The sequence below is a fragment of the Anas platyrhynchos genome, chromosome 20, assembly GCF_047663525.1.
Source record: "Anas platyrhynchos isolate ZD024472 breed Pekin duck chromosome 20, IASCAAS_PekinDuck_T2T, whole genome shotgun sequence".
Lineage (NCBI taxonomy): Eukaryota > Metazoa > Chordata > Aves > Anseriformes > Anatidae > Anas > Anas platyrhynchos.
Genome location: NC_092606.1, coordinates 571,469 through 588,032, shown reverse-complemented (window position 1 = coordinate 588,032; position 16,564 = coordinate 571,469). Strand labels below are relative to the sequence as shown.

The window sequence follows — 16,564 nt, the reverse complement described above, 5'->3', positions numbered from 1 at the left end:
CAGTGGTTTGTATAGATGCAGGGTGTAAGATACTGTTTTTATCTGGGCTCAGCAGTACAGGATCTGGGATAGGACCTGCGTGCACCCACCATGGTCTCATCTGGGAGCTGTCCTCCCAGGCATCACAGCACCTGCCCTGGGCCATGGAGAAGGAGGGAAAGGCTGTGAGGTGTGAAACGGCCTTGGTTTGATGCCTTAAGGTTGACTTGAAACCCAGTGAAAAGTGTTGAGCTTGTGCTTGAGAAGCTGTGTGGGAAGGGGAGCCGCAATGGACAGTTGGCTGTGTGGCGGGACGCGGTGTTTCACCAGCAGTCCCTGTGGGGCACGGCAGGCTGCCCTCGCTGCCCTCGCTGCCCTCGCTGCTGACAGGGCCGGGACTTGCTCGTCCCCCCACTCCGGGATCGCTTGGCCTAGAGCTCTTGTGCTGCCACAGAAACCCATTATGGGGAAGTTACACAGCAAATCCGTCATTTTCAGCTACCTTTTATGTGGCAGACTTCTCATGTGGCAGGCCCAGCAGTGTGTTATGAGGCAGTTTCACCGCCCTTTGATGTAGCTGAGATCAAGGCAGTCCATTCATCCAGTTTCATTACTCGTGCTGCTACCAAACCACCACCTGGAAGTCTGAGAGCAGCCGCTGCCCACGTCAGGCTGACAGACGCCTCAGACGCGTGCCCACACAGCGAGAGCTGGTTCGGCAGAGCGGGGCCGCTGCCCGCCATGGCCACGGCAGGGCCGGTGCTTGTGGTGGCAGGCAGGAGGCTGTGGGGCCCCTACGGTGGTTGTGGGTTTGGACAGCCGAATGAAATTGTGGTTTGTTTCACTCCAGGCGTCCCAGATGATAGTGTCTTACGATGAACACGAAGTCAATAACACCTTTAAGTTTGGTGTGATCTACCAGAAGTTCAGGCAGGTGAGTAATCCCCGCATCGTGCTCACGGAGTGAGTCCTGCGGCACCAGGGCTTGTTTGTCAGGAGACGTGTGGGACCCTGAGCCTGAAATTTGGCCCTGTAGTTAATTTTGGGACAATGTTTAAGGACACCGTGTCACTGGTGTCCTTACGAATAATGCACTTCTTACTACTTGGATGTTTACCTGACTCAAAATATGATGTGGCTGAAGAAAAATCAGTATGAAAATCAGCCTGCAAGCAGCTGTAGGGAAAAATGGATGTGAAAATGCATTTTAGCAGCCGTGGTGTTTTAATCAGATGTATGTTTAGACAGTGAGACCGTTACATTTGTCTTGGAAGGCTGTAGGCTATGCAGACATGCGTTTGCTGAAAATGCTTTCATTAGCCTAGGAACACTGGATGCGAAGCACGGAGACAGCCGAGTCTTATAATTTACCAAAGATTATTCTGACAGGCACCCTAATTATCCTTACATATTGCATTTTATTTTGGATTGAGTAACTCATGGAAGACCGTAATTACGGTCTTGTTGTTTTGAAATATACCACACAGAGGATGATTAAGACTTAGATTTTTCCAATGAAATATTAATCTGTGTTCCAGCATTACCCCTGCTTTATCCTCACATCTTTCTCTTGGTCAGAAGTTGTTCTCAGCAGCTTTACTGCTGGAATTTCTTGGTGGCTGAAAGGGCTCTGAACCTGCCCACACTGGCAGCTGGGAGGCACGTTCGGTGGTGCAGAGCGGGTGCTGGCAGCATGGGGGTGTCTCCGGCCCCCGGAGCCCCCTCAGTGTGGCCGCAGCCCAGCCCTGTGCTGCCTCGCTGGGAGGTGCGGGCAGCCGGGAGCGACGCAGCCCTGTTGCGTTGGCTGCCCTCCTGAGATGGGCCTGTGTGTCCTGTAGACCCAGGAGGAAGAGTTGTTTGGCAATAATGAGGAGAGCGCTGCCTTCAAGAACTTCTTGAATTTGTTGGGAGACACCATAACGCTGCAGGACTTCAAAGGGTAAGTAAAAAAAAATGATTTTATATATAAATTCAACAAGACACCATATAGTATGTAAAGTACCTCTCATGCGAGAACAGAAGTCATCTTATTCATGAGCAGTACAAAGCAGAAGCAAATATAGCCTTGGCTTGTTTTTCAAACTTGAGGGAGTTTTCCAGAAAAATTGGAACTGCCAAGAGAAAAGATCTTCCTTTCCTGCTGTTTGGAGACGATATCTGGTGACACTCAGCTGTAAATGAGAGACTTCCATGGAAGCACACACTGTGCTGAGCGCTGTGCTGCGGGGTCAGGGGCAGCAGGGCCAGGCTGGGAGCAGCCACGCAGTGCTTGGCCCCATGGCCACTGTGGATGCTCACGGCTGCTGCCAGTGCTGAGCCCGTCGCTGTGACCACATTGCCTGCCCTGAGCTGGTACCGGGATGCTCAGTTGCGATATATGACGCATGATTTGTTCTCTCCCATTTGCTAGCTACTAGATAAAGATAAATGAGCTGGTTTGTTCTATCACCTTGTCCCTGACAACCGCCTGTAGGCTTTGGTAAGCTTTCAATTAATATTTCTTCGTTTCTCCCTGAATTTCTCTTCGGTTCTAGTTTTCGAGGAGGCCTGGATGTCAGCCACGGGCAGACGGGGGCCGAGTCTGTGTACACCGTGTTCAGGGACAGGGAGATCATGTTTCACGTCTCTACAAAGCTGCCTTTTACTGAAGGAGATACGCAGCAGGTAAGAGATGTACAGACACCTTCCAGCAGCCGTGTGTCGCTGCTACAGCCGTGTGGGAGCTGTGACCTACCCAGTGCCACAGCCACAGAAGTCTGTGCTCCAGAGCACCCTGACCCCTGTGTGCCGAGGAAGGCTGCCGCCGCCTGTGCTCCTGGTCTGCAGGAGCCTGCACACACAGCACTGATGTGGCAGAGCTGCCTGCTTTTACCAACCACGTTTTCCCTTTCCGCTCAGCTGCAGAGGAAGAGACACATTGGCAATGACATTGTGGCAATTATCTTTCAAGAAGAGAACACGCCGTTCGTCCCAGACATGATTGCCTCCAATTTCTTGCATGCCTACATTGTTGTACAGGTGGAAAACCCCGAGACAGATAACACATCCTACAAGGTAGGGGGAATCTCAACTTGCACGTGTTGATGTTTGCTTTGGCCCCAGGCATGAGATGGTGCCCGTGGAGCTCTGCTCACTCTCATGGATGTCTTTGTTTCCTCTTCAGGCAGTTCACGCCCAGCTCACGTGTATGTGCATTGTTTGTATGTAACTGTGCAGTAGGACAGACTTAAATTCCAAATTTCACATTCACTTATGTGTACTCAGTGATATATACATAACCGGAGTATGTATATATTGAATGTACATATGTATACACACAAGTATTTATGTATGTACTATTACGTAGTGTGTGTACATACACAGGTGCATGTATAAAATACATGTACATGTTGTAGCATGCTCATTTATTAAGAATTTTGGACTTTTTAATAAGGATTTTTTGACTAAATACTTGAATAAACTTCAGGACAGCTCATGCCCTCCTAAACACAGCACTCAAGCGTGGGTAGCATAAACCCTGCTCTCCCTCTGCTTTCCATCAGGAGGTCAGTAGAACATCACATTTCAAGCTGAAAGCACACCACTTAGAGCCATGAATGAAAACAAAGTTCATAGGAAGTAAATGTAAAGAGCACTGCAGCCAGTCCTGCCCTGGCAGCTCTGGGTGCCGCAGTCGGCAGGCAGGGGCAGCTCTGCCAGGCTGGGAGCATCGCCTGGGGTGCAGGGGCCGTGCTGGGGGCTGCCTTTGTGCCCCTGCCTCACCAGCTCCTCCTGGCCCTGCAGGTCTCCGTCACAGCCCGCGAGGACGTCCCCTCCTTTGGCCCGCCGCTGCCGAGCCCACCGGTGTTTCAGAAGGTGAGAAATGGGTCTGAAAGCGTGTACCAAGTCAGGAGGAATATACGTGTGTGTGTCCAGGATGCTTCAGAGCATGCCCTGTTGGGGGGAAATGTGATTTGTGGGGTTTACACACATTATTGGTAGCGAGGACTGCGAGTCTGTGGCAGGGCAGGAGGCCGCGCATGGTGTGTCGTCGTGCAGCATCACCCCTGCAGGGTGGCAGCTGCGGCTCCCCGGGGCACTGCTCCTTGTTGGGTCTGTAGGGTTACCAGAATTGCCAGGAGCAGCATGATGGCTGCTATTCAGCCTTGCCTCTCTTGCTCCCCCAGAGCCCTGAGTTCAGGGAGTTCCTGCTGACCAAGCTCATCAATGCTGAGAACGCCTGCTGCAAGTCAGACAAGTTTGCAAAGCTGGAGGTAACGCTCACTGCCTTCCGCCTCGCGCCACCCCAAACTGCCCTATAGCACCCTGCAACACCCCGTACCACCCCGAACCACCCCCTACCACCCTGCAGTGCCCTGTGTGAAGGCTGGGAGGTGTGCAGCAGGGTGCAGAGGGCTCTCTCCATTTCACCCAAACTGCTCTTCCCGGCACTGAGCCAGGCCAGCACTCGCCAGCAGCGCGAGCAGGCGGGCGTCCTCGCGCCCGAGGCCGGCCCCGGCTGAGCCGCCTGTCACTCCCCAGGACCGAACGCGTGCCGCCTTGCTGGACAACCTGCACGACGAGCTCCACGGGCACACCCAGACCATGCTGGGGCTGGGGCCCGAGGAGGACAAACTGGAGAATGGAGGGCATGGAGGCTTTCTGGAATCGTTCAAGGTAAGCCCCAGTCCCTTGCCAAGAGCAAGGTTAAAACGTGCCTGGGGTGGGCAAAACATCTGCGGGGCCGAGCACCGGGCACGCTGCGCTGCGGGAGGGCGGCTGGCGGGAGGCGGCTGGTGTCAGCCACAACAGGAGCCGCAGTGAGAGGTGCTGGGTGCCGAGGGAGGGAAGGTGCTGCCATGCCAGGGTGAAGGTGTGGGGTGGGTGTAAGTGGGGACAGCAGGAAGAGTGGGCTGGAAAAAAGGAGAAAGAAATGAACGACCTGGAGGAATTTCTGGGTGACCATTCCAGGTACGGACACCGACCTGCGGGGTAGCAGGGAACAGCCCTGGTAAAGCAGGGAAGGCTTTTGGACAATGTCCCTGGCCAGGAGCCATGGCCAGAAGCCTCGTGCAAGGGCTTCTGTAAGACAGTGATGGGGAGCTGCTGGGAAGGGCTTGCCCTTTGGGCTGGCTGTGTACAGGGGGTGATGCATGGAGTGCCCGGCCGGGGCTCCCCATCCCCGTGGTGGGTGATACCCGTGCCCTGGCTCTGGGCACACGTCTCCTCTGCACCTCTCCCTGTCCTGCTCCAGGTGGCTCTGGCCACAGCTGCGGCAGGGATTGCTGCTGGTGCCGTGGTGTCCCCTGCTGTGGTGGGCAGGGAGGGCTGTGTGGGCACAGTGCTGGAGACAGCTCCTGGAGCTGTGCTATAGGCACAGCTTTCTCTTTAGCATAAAGAAAGAGGCACTTGTAGGAGGTTAACCTTGCCATACCGCAGGCAGCTGTGGAGGTGGGATGAGCAGTGCTGAGGGGTTTCATCTGGTCCCTCACAGAGGAGGGGTGGAGGCTCAGCTCTGTCCTGCTTAGGTACGAGATGTGCTGCAGAACCTGAGGTACCATGCAGTCGTCTGTCACAGTGTACTTCCCGGCCTCAGACATTGATGTTAAATGATTGTTTTCTCACACGCCTTTGTGTATGAGAAGGTGCACTTTGCTTTCTTGGCATTTCAGGGTGTCCTGGGGCGTGTGGTGCATCCAGCTGCTGGAGCTGGCTTGCGCTTGCCCCTCCACCTCGGGACTGCACTGCTGGGCTGCTTGCTAGCTTACCTCCTGCACAGTGTGTTCCTGGAGTGAGCGTGGGGCAGGGAAGTGGCAAGCACGGAGGGCTGGGAGCAGGGCAAGACGTGATCTGCTCCATTTCTGTTTGCCTGTCGCATCACATCGGTGAGCCAGCCCTTGGCCCGCTCCCTCCCAGCCTCTCCATGGGCACCGCGGCTCTCGGAGTGCTGGCCCTCGGGGACATGCGGTACCTGAAGCGGTGCCGGGGCGAGGGGCTGCGCGGGGTGGCAGGTGGGTGTTGGGAGCACCGGAGGGCTCCGCGGCATCAGCAGTGCCAGGAAGAGACCTTCCTGCCTGCGTGTCGCGGGCAGCCAGGGTGGCTGGCAGCAGAGCGACCTGCTGCTTTCACCTGCGGACACTGACAAATTTTGTATGAGTTGCTGATCCTAATAAATCCGGTCTGATGGACGCTTGCTTGCAGTTCGTTACTCGAGGGGCAGGAGGGGCTGAGTGTGGGGCTGCTGGGGACACCGCGGTCCCTGTGCAAGCTGGGCTCTGCAGGGTGCAGCAGAGTTCGGTACCTGTGGGGTTTTACAACTGGCTGGAGCCGGCAGCAAAGCCACCTGTGCACCATGGGATGCGGTGCTGGGTGCCTTCAGAAATACGCCCCTTGCCGGCTAGTTCCCTCTGACATCTCTTTACCTTGAGCTGTCATTGAATGGGTTGGGGAAGAACGTAGCCATGGCATGGTAGATAGCACAGCAGAAATTCAGAAATAATAGCTGCAAAGGAAAAGTTCACTGTAATTGGCACACTGGTATCATAGTCCAGTTTGGGCTCCAGTTACTATGGTGACTACAGTAATTAAAATAAGTGTATAGATTTTTTTTAACTTGCGCATTTCACTGTTGCTTTTCATAGTGTGTGCCAGACTTTCAAAAGATCTCGTGGTCTTATTTGTAAGTGCTTGGGACAACAACTGAGGGAAGGCTTTAAAAATAGCTCAGGTCCTGTTTAAGCATCCAGAATGAGTGTTCAGATTTACAAAAGGTCTCTGCCTCCAGTATGCGCAGCTCTGGTTACCACAGTTTTGAGTCAAAACACATTAAAGTTGTCCTCATTTCCTGCTTGTGCAGTTCATGCTCACAGAGCCGTGCCTTTAGTCCTTTTTCTGGCGGACTTGGAACACTCTTCACATCCCTTTGTGTTCACACAAAGCACAACACTGCTCCGGTCTCTGTCAGTGGACTGGAGCCAGCACCTTGTCTGGAGAGAGCAGGGGCACCAGACCTTATCCTGGGATCTTCTTCTGATAACCAGTCTACACCAAAATCAGCACAGATGTCTCAGGCCAGCTGGGAGAAGGCTGTGGTTTGCTGAATAGCATGGTGCCGAAGGCTGCATGGGAATCATCATGCAGCCAGCCTCCCAGCCTCGAGAGCGGGCTAAAAAGCACGCCTAGAGAAAGCATGTCTGGAGATGCAGGGAGCAAGGAGTGCAGGCAGGGCACTGCAGGGTCTGGGGGGATGAAGGCTGAGGAGCAGCCACAGGCTGCAGCTGCTGGTAGCTGCCACAGGAACACGGCTCAGCTCTCCTCCATGGCCACTGCAGAGACGAGCGGGCCAAATGAGCAGCAGAAGCACTTTGGGCAGGATGTGTTTATCAAGCATAAGCATGGTGAAGACCAGAAACACTTGTGCTGATGAGGATGTGAAGCTTCCAGCGCTGTGATGTTTAGGGGCTGGTAGATGGACCTGTCAGCAGTGCGGGTAGCGGGGAGGGCTGGGGGCTCCTTGCAGACCTTTCCACTCCAAATCCAGGGAGAGGTGCCGGGGTGTGCACCCGAATGCAGCTGTACAGCTGGGCTGCAGCTGCTGTTCCTTGGGGCATTTTGGAAGGTTGTGCACACGCAGGGCAGGAGCCAGGGCTTCGGGGCTTGTCCCGGCCGTGCTGCTGCTCTCAGCCCTGGCACCCCGTGACTGCAGGATGAACCCCACCGCGGTGCCCGCGCAGCTCCTGCTGCTGCCAGGGCAGCTGCTGCGGGCACGTGGCAGCGCTGCGGGCGGTGCTGGCGCTGCGGGGCGAAGCAGGAGGCAGGCTGCATGCCAGCAGGGCCTGGGGCTGGGGCGGCTTTGGGCTGCAGCAGGTCCCCAGGTGGTGGTGACCCGCTGTCCCCTGTCCCTCGCGGCCACAGAGAGCCATCCGAGTGCGCAGCCACTCCATGGAGACGATGGTGGGCAGCCAGAAGAAGCACCACGGCGGTGGCATCCCGGGCAGCCTGAGTGGGGGCATCGCGCACAACAGCGGCGAGGTGACCAAGACCACCTTCTCGGTGAGCACGGCCGCGTGGCCACACGTCCTCCTGCTGTCCCTCTGTCTGTCTGTCCCTCCCTCCCCATCCCAGCGGGGCGCTGCACCCTGCTGGAGCCGCGTGGCAGTCAGAGAGCAAAGGGACAAGGAGAGGATCCGGGCACAGCACGCTTTTGTGTGTGTTGTTTGAATCAGGTTTGTTTTGTGGAAGAACCAGAAGATTGGCTTCCTGTCATTTTTTTAGCCCCAAAGTACATAGAAGATGTAAAAGGAATTCTGGTATTACACATTTTCTAGATGTGCAGGCTGAGAATTGTGAGCAGCATAATTCCTAGTAGCATGTTTGGTCTCTGGAGTTCCCAGGATGGAGCTCTGCTCTCTGAACGTGGGCTGTTTCCTTCTTGCAGCCCCCCGTTCCAGCAGCCACGGCCAAGAACCAGTCGAGGAGTCCCATCAAGCGCCGGTCAGGGCTGTTCCCCCGCCTGCACACGGGGTCTGAGAGCCAGTCGGAGAGCAGGACAAGGTGGTAAGTCTGACATTGCCCTGGTTGCTGGGTCAGAAACGCCCAGTACGTGTTAAACATTGCAGGAGCTGTTGGCTGGTGCTGGAGGCCTTGCAGTGTGTCTGGGGTGTTGAAACCCCCCTTTCCCACTCCAGGCAGCCACAAGGGCTTCTTCTGCCATGTTCAAGGCTATGGTGTCTTGGATGCCTTCTCTCTGTTTTATATCAAAGCGGTGGTATCCAAAGAGCATCTGTTACTCTTACAGTTTAGCACTTGGTGCTAGGAATATAATTTGACCATCCATTTTAAGTCTCTTGTGTAACTCACGCAGTCTGCTTTTTTGTGCCCTCAGCGACAGTGTTTCCGGAACCCAGAAGACACCAGATATGGGACATTCATCACAAGAGATGAAATCTGAAACCTCATCCAACCCCAGCTCCCCTGAAATATGCCCCAACAAAGACAGGTGAGTAGAACAGAGCTCAGTCCTCCTCTGAGCTCAAATTCTTGCAAGCCCCTGTGTAGCTAACAGCCATCAGGGACTGTTGAACAAAATCTTCACGTCTTAGTATAAATAAGTTTGATATTAAGGGATAAAAAAAAGATTCTGGTGATTCATGCGCACAGCTCCTTTATGGTCTGAAAATAGCCATCTTTAAAAAAGAACAGTAGCAAGGAATGGTATTCGACAGGAGTTGTCCAAAACCAGGCACGGGAGCAGGCACATGGTGTAGAGCTAGCCAGGCCCCCGTGTTTCTGCTGGTGCCACTGGCAAGCTGCTTTGTCCCGCTGTCCGGGGGGGTTGTTCCTAGCAGTGCCCCGAGCAGCAGGTCCCTGTGGTGCCCACAAGACGCTCAGCTCTGCTTGCGGCAGCCGCGTCATCTCCTTCCATATCACTTTGTCTCCTAGGCCATTCATCAAGCTGAAGGAGAACGGGAGGTCAAACATCTCACGCTCCTCCTCGAGCACCAGCAGCTTCAGCAGCACGGCGGGAGAGAGCGAGACGCTGGAGGAATACGACAGCGTGGTAGGCACCAGCCCCTGCGCCTCCTGCTCCTGGGCTCACACAGCCAGAGCTCTGCGGGTTCCTCGGCAGCCCTGGGTCCCTGGGTGCTGCCTGGCAGGGCAGGAGGCTGGCAGGGGGTCTGCTCCAGAACACAAGCCTTCCTGGGGGCTCTCTGATGAGCACGGCTGTAACAAGGCGTGAACAGAGCCCCGGGACATAAGCTTGCTGCAGGAGATGGAGCTGTGCCTCGCTCTCTCCCATGCAGGGAAGCCAGCCGTCCACGGCGTCGCCCTTCAAGCAGGACGTGTTTGTCTACAGCGCATCGCCTGGCAGTGAGAGCCCGAGCATGGGGGCCGCGGCCACCCCGGTCATCATGAGCAGGAGCCCCACAGGTGGGTGTGGGGGCATCCCCTGGGGGGGCAGCTCTAGAATCACAGCAGCTGCCAGGCAGGGGCAGCAGGAGCGGCCGTGGGGGCATGCCCGGGGCATGGCTGTGGCGCTGGTGCTGTGCTTCCACGGGGAGTTTGCTTCCCTGCTAAGTCAGAGGTGGCTTCTGCAGTGGCTCTGTTTACTCCACTCCCTCCTGACAGACATTTGCAGTAGTCTTGGAAACTCTCTGTCTCCAAGGAATGAGCCGTGACTCACAAATTATTTAATAAACGAACAGCATTCCTTGGGCCTGGCTCTATTGCCCCTGCTGCTAACTTAACTCTGTACTAATTCTGTCCATTTTAGTCAGACAATTAGCAAAGTGAGGCACAAGTCGGCATTAGCAAAATCAGGCCCTTTGTTAATGCAGTGCGGCGGTGACGACACCGCTCTGCTTGGGGAGCCCTGGGGTGTCTGCAGCGCCTGCTCCTCGCCTGCACGTCACAACCCTTTAATTTCCCCGTGCGCTGTGGTCCTGCCGGAAGGAACCACGATTCAAATGAAAACGCACATTATGAACTTAGGAGCACATTGCAAAATAGACAGAGCTGCAAATCCACTGTTAACAGCTTGGTAACTGGGAACAGCTCAGGAGAAAAACTAAGCTGGAAAATGCAGTCTGGCTTGCTTGCTTTTTGTATCTCTGCACCCCACAAGTCCTCCTCCTTATTTTATTAGAGAATTTCTGAATGAGTAAAACAGCCTCTTTTAATGCTTAAAGTGTTTATTTTGCATTTTTCCTGCCAAGAGCATTGAAATCCACCCATACTTGTACGGATCAGTCATTTGTTGTAGCCTTTTCAGTGGCATTTCCAGTAGAAACACTGTGAAATGTAATTAAGCCTCAATTTATTCCATCAAAACCACTTAATGTACAGATTTTGCCAAACATTCAGCCAAGATAGACTAAATATTTGTAACACTGGTGACAATCTATTAAAGTGCCTGGCTGCTGCGCTGGTAGCACAGCAGTCAGCACTACAGCTTCAACAAACGCGCTTGCTCGTGGATTAGTACTATTTTTGCTTTTCCCCACCCTCCAGCAGATATAAAGAACAGAAACTCTCCAAGGTCCAATCTGAAGTTCCGCTTCGACAAACTCAGCCACGGCAGCTCCAGCACGGTAGGTGCCGGGGCTCTCAGGAGGGATGCACAGGGTCACATCCTGCCCTGCCTGGCCATGGGGTAGGGGCAGAGCCCGCATAGGGCAGCGCTTGTGTGGGTCTGCACGGGAACACAGAGGGTGACAGAGACGGGACATCCCTGGGGGAACAGCCCCGCTAATCCGGGCCGGTAGGGCAGGACTGTGCAGCATGGGGCAGCCTCTCCGTGCAGGTGGGGCGCAGCCCCTGGTGTGCTGTGTCCCACCTCCCCTGCTCCCAGACGCAGCGCTGGAGCTGCTGTGGGTCCTCCTGAGAATAAATACAGGAGATGCGGGGAGGAGGGCTTGGTGACTTCTTGTGCCTTTTTTTGCAACTCAGCTGTATTCTGGTTTTTCATTTAGAGCCACTAGCAGGAGAAAGAAGTCAAGAACTTTTCAGCGGTAAGTGTTCCTAACACTGTTGTGCACAGTGATTCATCTCATCTGTGCTCACGTGTATCCTTTAGTGATAGCCCATATTGACTAGTTGCAGTGTTTACTATTAAATATGTGATCAATAACGTGTCTTACAGCATCCTAAATGCTTTTGTGAGATGAGGGCAGCACTGACTGAGAAAAACAGCAGTGTTTAATGATGGGAATGATTGGTGCCCCTCAGTGCCACCACGTAGCAGTATGTATTTCTTTCTGGGATGCTTCTAAATGTTCCCCACAGCAGTTCTGCCACCTGCTTTCAGGGAAGTTGCTGCATGGCTGCAGCGGCTGCACTGAGTCCTGCCAGGGACAGGGGCAGCCAGCCCCCTGCTTCCACCCTGCAGCTCCACCAGTGCCCGCGTGTTCTCGTGCCTGGAGGCATTTACAAGTTTGTTTCCAGGTTCTCCCACAGGCTTGAGTTCCTGCAGCCTTTTTTTGTCATGCAATTCATGGTATTTGTTAGGAAGTTCTGTAGCTGAGCAGAAGAGCCCACAAAACTTAAAAGGAGAGGAAATTCCATTTCCAAAAGCACTGGCTTCTAAAAGCCCCAATCGTCTCCCATCACCTGAGTCTCCTCTCCCTGCCTGGGGCCACTTGGCGCCTCTGAGAGGATGGGCACTGCCACACCACTGCCACACTGGCACCCTACTGTATGGCTTTGGCTCCTTCACTGGGGCTGGCACATCGTAGCCACCACTGCAGGGATATCTTCAGGAGTGAGAATATTCAAAGTCTCTGAGGCTTTTATCCTTTTTCTTTGTTTTCAGAATTTTTTGTTCCAATAAAGGGAAAACTCTTCACCACCCAGTGGGAACGCGCACACCCTGCACTAACAGCGAGGTCCCCTCGCCGCTGCAGCTGCACCCTGCGCCAGGAGGAAGCCGTCAGTGTCACCGTGCAGCCGCTCCTGTCCTCTGGCAGAGACCCAGCCACCCTGCCCCAGCCGATGGCGTTGCTAGCTCGGGGGCACCCTGCGCACTGCCCCAGAAGACCCCTGCCCACCCACCCCACGTCCCCCTGCAGTGCCGGGCGCGCTGCGGCACTGGGGCCAGGTGAGCGCCGTGCCTCTGCCCCAGCGGGAGACCTGCACCCTGCGGCTGGGGCGCCAGCACCAGTCTCCCCCCTGAGGCTGGCCTGCCCGTCCCGGGGGGCGGGAGGGAGGCCAGGTGGATCCCCCCTGAGGTTTGGGGGTCTCCTCCCTGTATGTGTGGTATCAGTGCGGAAATACTTTCTTTTTGTATTTTTCCCTTATGGAAGGGCAGGTGATCAGGGCACAGTTAGGGCTTTCAGCTGCGGCTGGTCATGGTGGCTTTCCCCTCATCATTGGTCTCCTCTGCCAGGGGTCAGGAGGCAGCAGGGCAATGCTGCCCGGCATGGGGCTGGCAGGGCAGCAGCACAGGACCTCATGAGCTGCCCTCTCTTCTCCTCCTGACCAGCTCTGCTCCTTGGGTTGCAAATTTTCAAGGCAAATGCAGCCTCGTGTCCCGTGCCTCCTCAGGTGCTGGCACAGGAGGCAGCCGGGGTTGACTTGCCCTCTCTGCAGCTCAGGAGATGGTGTAGGTGTCCTCTGTGTTTTTTCCCTGACCAAAACTCCATGCATGGGCCTGGAAAAGATTAACCAAAGCTAAAGCTGTAGTATAACTAAATACTAAATCTGGCACTTGGAGTGGATTTATTCTGTGGGCTCTACCTTATCCTGTGTGTTAGCTTGCCAGGCAAACAAATGTATAAAGCGCCAGTGATTTTTGATGGCATTGGGCTTTACCCCTTGCAGAATTTGTCCCTCTGCTTTTGAACATGCTTTTGTTTACTTTAAAAGAAGAGGATTATGAGTTCTGGAAGGTGACTTCCCTATAACACCCTTTTCCAAAAAATACCTCTCTAATCATGCCACAGAAGTCCCTTTGCTCTTATGGAGCTTTGTCTAAAGTTTACTGAAGTCTGTCCACTAATTTCAGGATGCTCATAGATTTCCCTCATGGATTTTTTAAATAATACACTGCAGTGCTGCAGAGGTGCAGCACTGCATCTTGCCATAATCTGTAATCTTTGCAAAAAACACCCCATGAAATAAGGTTCTTGATTTCAAATGAAAACTGTTTTGTCAGTTCATGATTCTCAATGAAAACAAAACTTTGAGTGCCAAAGTTAATCATACACAGCTGGAGCTCAGAGGCACAGGCATGTCTGAGCAGCTGGGCTGGTGGCTGCGGTGATGCACGGGGTGAGGGCTTGTGGCAGAAACCCACCGCCCCTGCCCCACCACCTCCCACCTGGGCCAGAGCAAAACCGGGCTGATTCGAACCAGCTGTGCTGAATGAGGCTCTGCGTGGAACTGGGAAACAACCGGAATGTGTGCTCCAAATGGGTGCTCCCACTTGTGCGTGTGACTTGCACATTCGAATAGAAAAGGCTGTTGCCCTCCTGGGAGAAGAGTCAGGTTAAAGAAGGAGCCACATTGTGGAAAAAACAGAGAATGCTTTCATGGGCATTGAGCGCACTGTGGAAGATCAGTGAATACAAATAACCAGCAGTGGTGACCCTCCCTCCTGCTTTCAGTGAGCTGCTTTTAAATAACATTTAAATCTTGAGATTTTCTTTGAAAGAGGAAAAGCACAACACATTTAGCCCGGTCCGCAGCTAGCTCTGTCTCACATTCCAGATACTTTGCTGTTCAGTTCTGCTGTCTGATGATGCTTCAGTAGCACTTTTAAGCCCATCCCCAGTTCTTCCTCCTAGAAGTCTGGTTTTCTTATGCCCTGCAGTGAATACTGACTGGTGCAAAACCTTGTTTTGAGGGGCTGTTTTTGTTTGTTCGTTTGTTTTTCTCCTATGAAGTTGCTTGATTCTATAGATGTCATCATTCGCATGGGTGTTGATCTCTGTGAGATCTTTCAGTAGAAGATGCAGTGGCTACTCTTGTCTGGGTTTTTCATTTTGAGTTGTTTTTTCTTTTTTTCTCACTTGAAACTGTGACTTTCCTTTTTGACCTAGGTCAATTTGTAGAATTATTGGAAGGTGGTTAAAAGGTACACAGGACAGTTTGAAGCTCCAGGGAGAGAGATGCAATGTGTTAGATGTGTCCTGAGCCGTTCCAGCCAGCTGGGAGGGCAGCAGGGCCGGGCAGACAAGGTCTGCCAGCTGCTCCTATACTTCCTGGGACAGTTTCAAAAGTGCTGCTCACAACTGGCTGTAAAACCAGCTCCTAAATAACAATGGGCTTTTAAAGCTCCTGTCCTAGCCAAGTTCTAGTGTGGCTTCTGCCTATCTGCCCCGCCCTGCAGCCCTGTGCAGCAGCCTTTCAGTTCTGGGATTGTCCTAGGTCACCCTGCAGCAGCGCTGGGGACTGCTGAGCAGTTGTGTTCAACCTCGGAGGCATTTGCACTCCAGCAGTGGGTGAAGATGTTCCTGCATATATATCGCAAAATGTTTTGTGCTTACATGTGACACACATACATATACGTATATATATATATATAACAGAAAGGATCCCTCGCTGACACTAACTGGTGGGGCAGTGCACGTCAGAGCTCGGCAGCTCCTGCCCGCTGCTGGTGCTGGTGCTCTGCGGCGCAGGGAGCCCAGCATGGGGCTGCCGGGGGCTGCCCAGGAGGCCTCGGGACTGCTGCTCCGTGGGCTCAGCAGTTGCAGCCCAGGGCTCGGGGCTGCAGCGGGGATGCCTGGTGTCAGCCTCAGGGCAGCGGTTTGCCTGTCCCGTCTGCACTGTTTACATGCCCGCAGCTCACACCAAACTCAGAAATGATGCTGCACAGCGAACGCCGGAGGTAGGACTGCAGCTTGGGGAGGCTCAGTGGGATTTCCCGGCCGTGTAGGACAGGTCTCTGCTGTCCGGGTGTTTGCTCTCCTTTTTCCCCTGGGTTTCGGTGCCCTGGTTACTCCTGCTGCACCCTGCCTCCTGCTTGGCACAGACTTGTTGGCTATCCTGCTGGGGGCAGGATCAGGCCCAAGCCCAGGCCCAGGTCTGCCTCCCAGGCCCAGTGTTGGGGCTCAGGGCTGTGCCATGCACACCATAAGGCTCTGGGGACGTGTTTCAGTCCCTCATGCACATCCCTGCCCACCCCACAGCCCCCCGGGGCACAGCAGGGCCTGTCCTAAGGGCGAGGGTGCGCGGGAGGCGCCGGCACCACCGGCCTCCTTGAGAGCTCCCCAAGCCAAGCACACGCTCAAGCACAACGTGAAAGTGCTTTTTTTTCTGGGTGGAGGTGGGGGTGCTAAGCACAGGTCCAGCTTCTTTCCAGCGTTTTGGGGGTCTTCAGGAATGGCAGCTGAAGGGGCCAGGATACTTCCTTGACATAACTGGGCTTGTTAACCCCAACTGAGGATCTGGCTCAGAGGTTTCTCGGCTGTCTTTGTCTTGACTGCAGGAGGTGGTTAGCACTGATAACTGCTCTTAAAGGCAGTCAGAGCTCGGCACCTCTGCAGATCACACCTCGCACTCATGCTGCTTTGCTTATGTTCCGACTCTGTCCACTAGAGCTGGTCAAGAAGCTCTCATTTCTGAATCTTAGAGCATGCTTTCATTATGTTTTAATGAATGTAGCACTGCGTATACCCTGCAAAGGAAAATGCTGAATTTATATCATTAGAATGTGAAGAGAGTTTATAGAGTGAAAAAAAATCTTGAAGAAATGTATCTGACAAAAGTTTATTTTTTATGTAGAGAGGCGGTGCTTTGTAGTTCCTGGTGGCCTGTCTGTTGTAAATAATGTACATTTAATTTATTGCTATGGTAGCAGATTGTATTTGTTATGTATAAAACTAAAGGTTCACAAATGTATATTTTGTTGCTTAAATGTGTCTTTGCAAAATTCACAATAAATAACATATTTTGTGTCTGTATGTGTATTATATTATGTATGTCCATGAAGGGACAGCTTTAGCTGAGCTCCCTGGGGACAGTCTGGGGTCTTTATACCCCTGTGAAAACCACTCAATGGCATAGACTGGGGTTGAGCTGTTACTGAGGTGGGTAAGATCAAATAAAGTTACGATCCAAAGCAGAAGAGTACCAGAGTGTAAGAAGGTGCAGATCAGGACATCTC

At 53.6% G+C, this 16,564-nt stretch overlaps 1 protein-coding gene across 17 annotated transcripts in view; it reads left to right on the top strand.

The window, feature by feature from the left end:
* RAP1GAP2 (RAP1 GTPase activating protein 2) overlaps window positions 1-16,361 on the top strand; it is a 74,840-nt gene extending 58,479 nt beyond the window's left edge. For 15 of the 17 annotated variants that reach the window (XM_072026035.1, XM_027471918.3, XM_027471926.3 and 12 more), the window contains 15 exons: window positions 830-913; window positions 1,818-1,918; window positions 2,514-2,643; window positions 2,878-3,033; window positions 3,763-3,834; window positions 4,146-4,232; window positions 4,501-4,635; window positions 7,873-8,010; window positions 8,396-8,514; window positions 8,843-8,956; window positions 9,400-9,517; window positions 9,762-9,888; window positions 10,969-11,048; window positions 11,430-11,468; window positions 12,269-16,361. In XM_072026035.1, coding sequence (XP_071882136.1) covers window positions 830-913; window positions 1,818-1,918; window positions 2,514-2,643; window positions 2,878-3,033; window positions 3,763-3,834; window positions 4,146-4,232; window positions 4,501-4,635; window positions 7,873-8,010; window positions 8,396-8,514; window positions 8,843-8,956; window positions 9,400-9,517; window positions 9,762-9,888; window positions 10,969-11,048; window positions 11,430-11,438 — 1,470 coding nt within the window. In that variant the 3' untranslated portion in view covers window positions 11,439-11,468; window positions 12,269-16,361. The remainder of the gene's footprint in view (window positions 1-829; window positions 914-1,817; window positions 1,919-2,513; window positions 2,644-2,877; window positions 3,034-3,762; window positions 3,835-4,145; window positions 4,233-4,500; window positions 4,636-7,872; window positions 8,011-8,395; window positions 8,515-8,842; window positions 8,957-9,399; window positions 9,518-9,761; window positions 9,889-10,968; window positions 11,049-11,429; window positions 11,469-12,268) is intronic. The other 2 variants (XM_072026034.1, XM_072026036.1) reach the window with 1 other exon arrangement.
* Window positions 16,362-16,564: the final 203 nt, after the last annotated feature.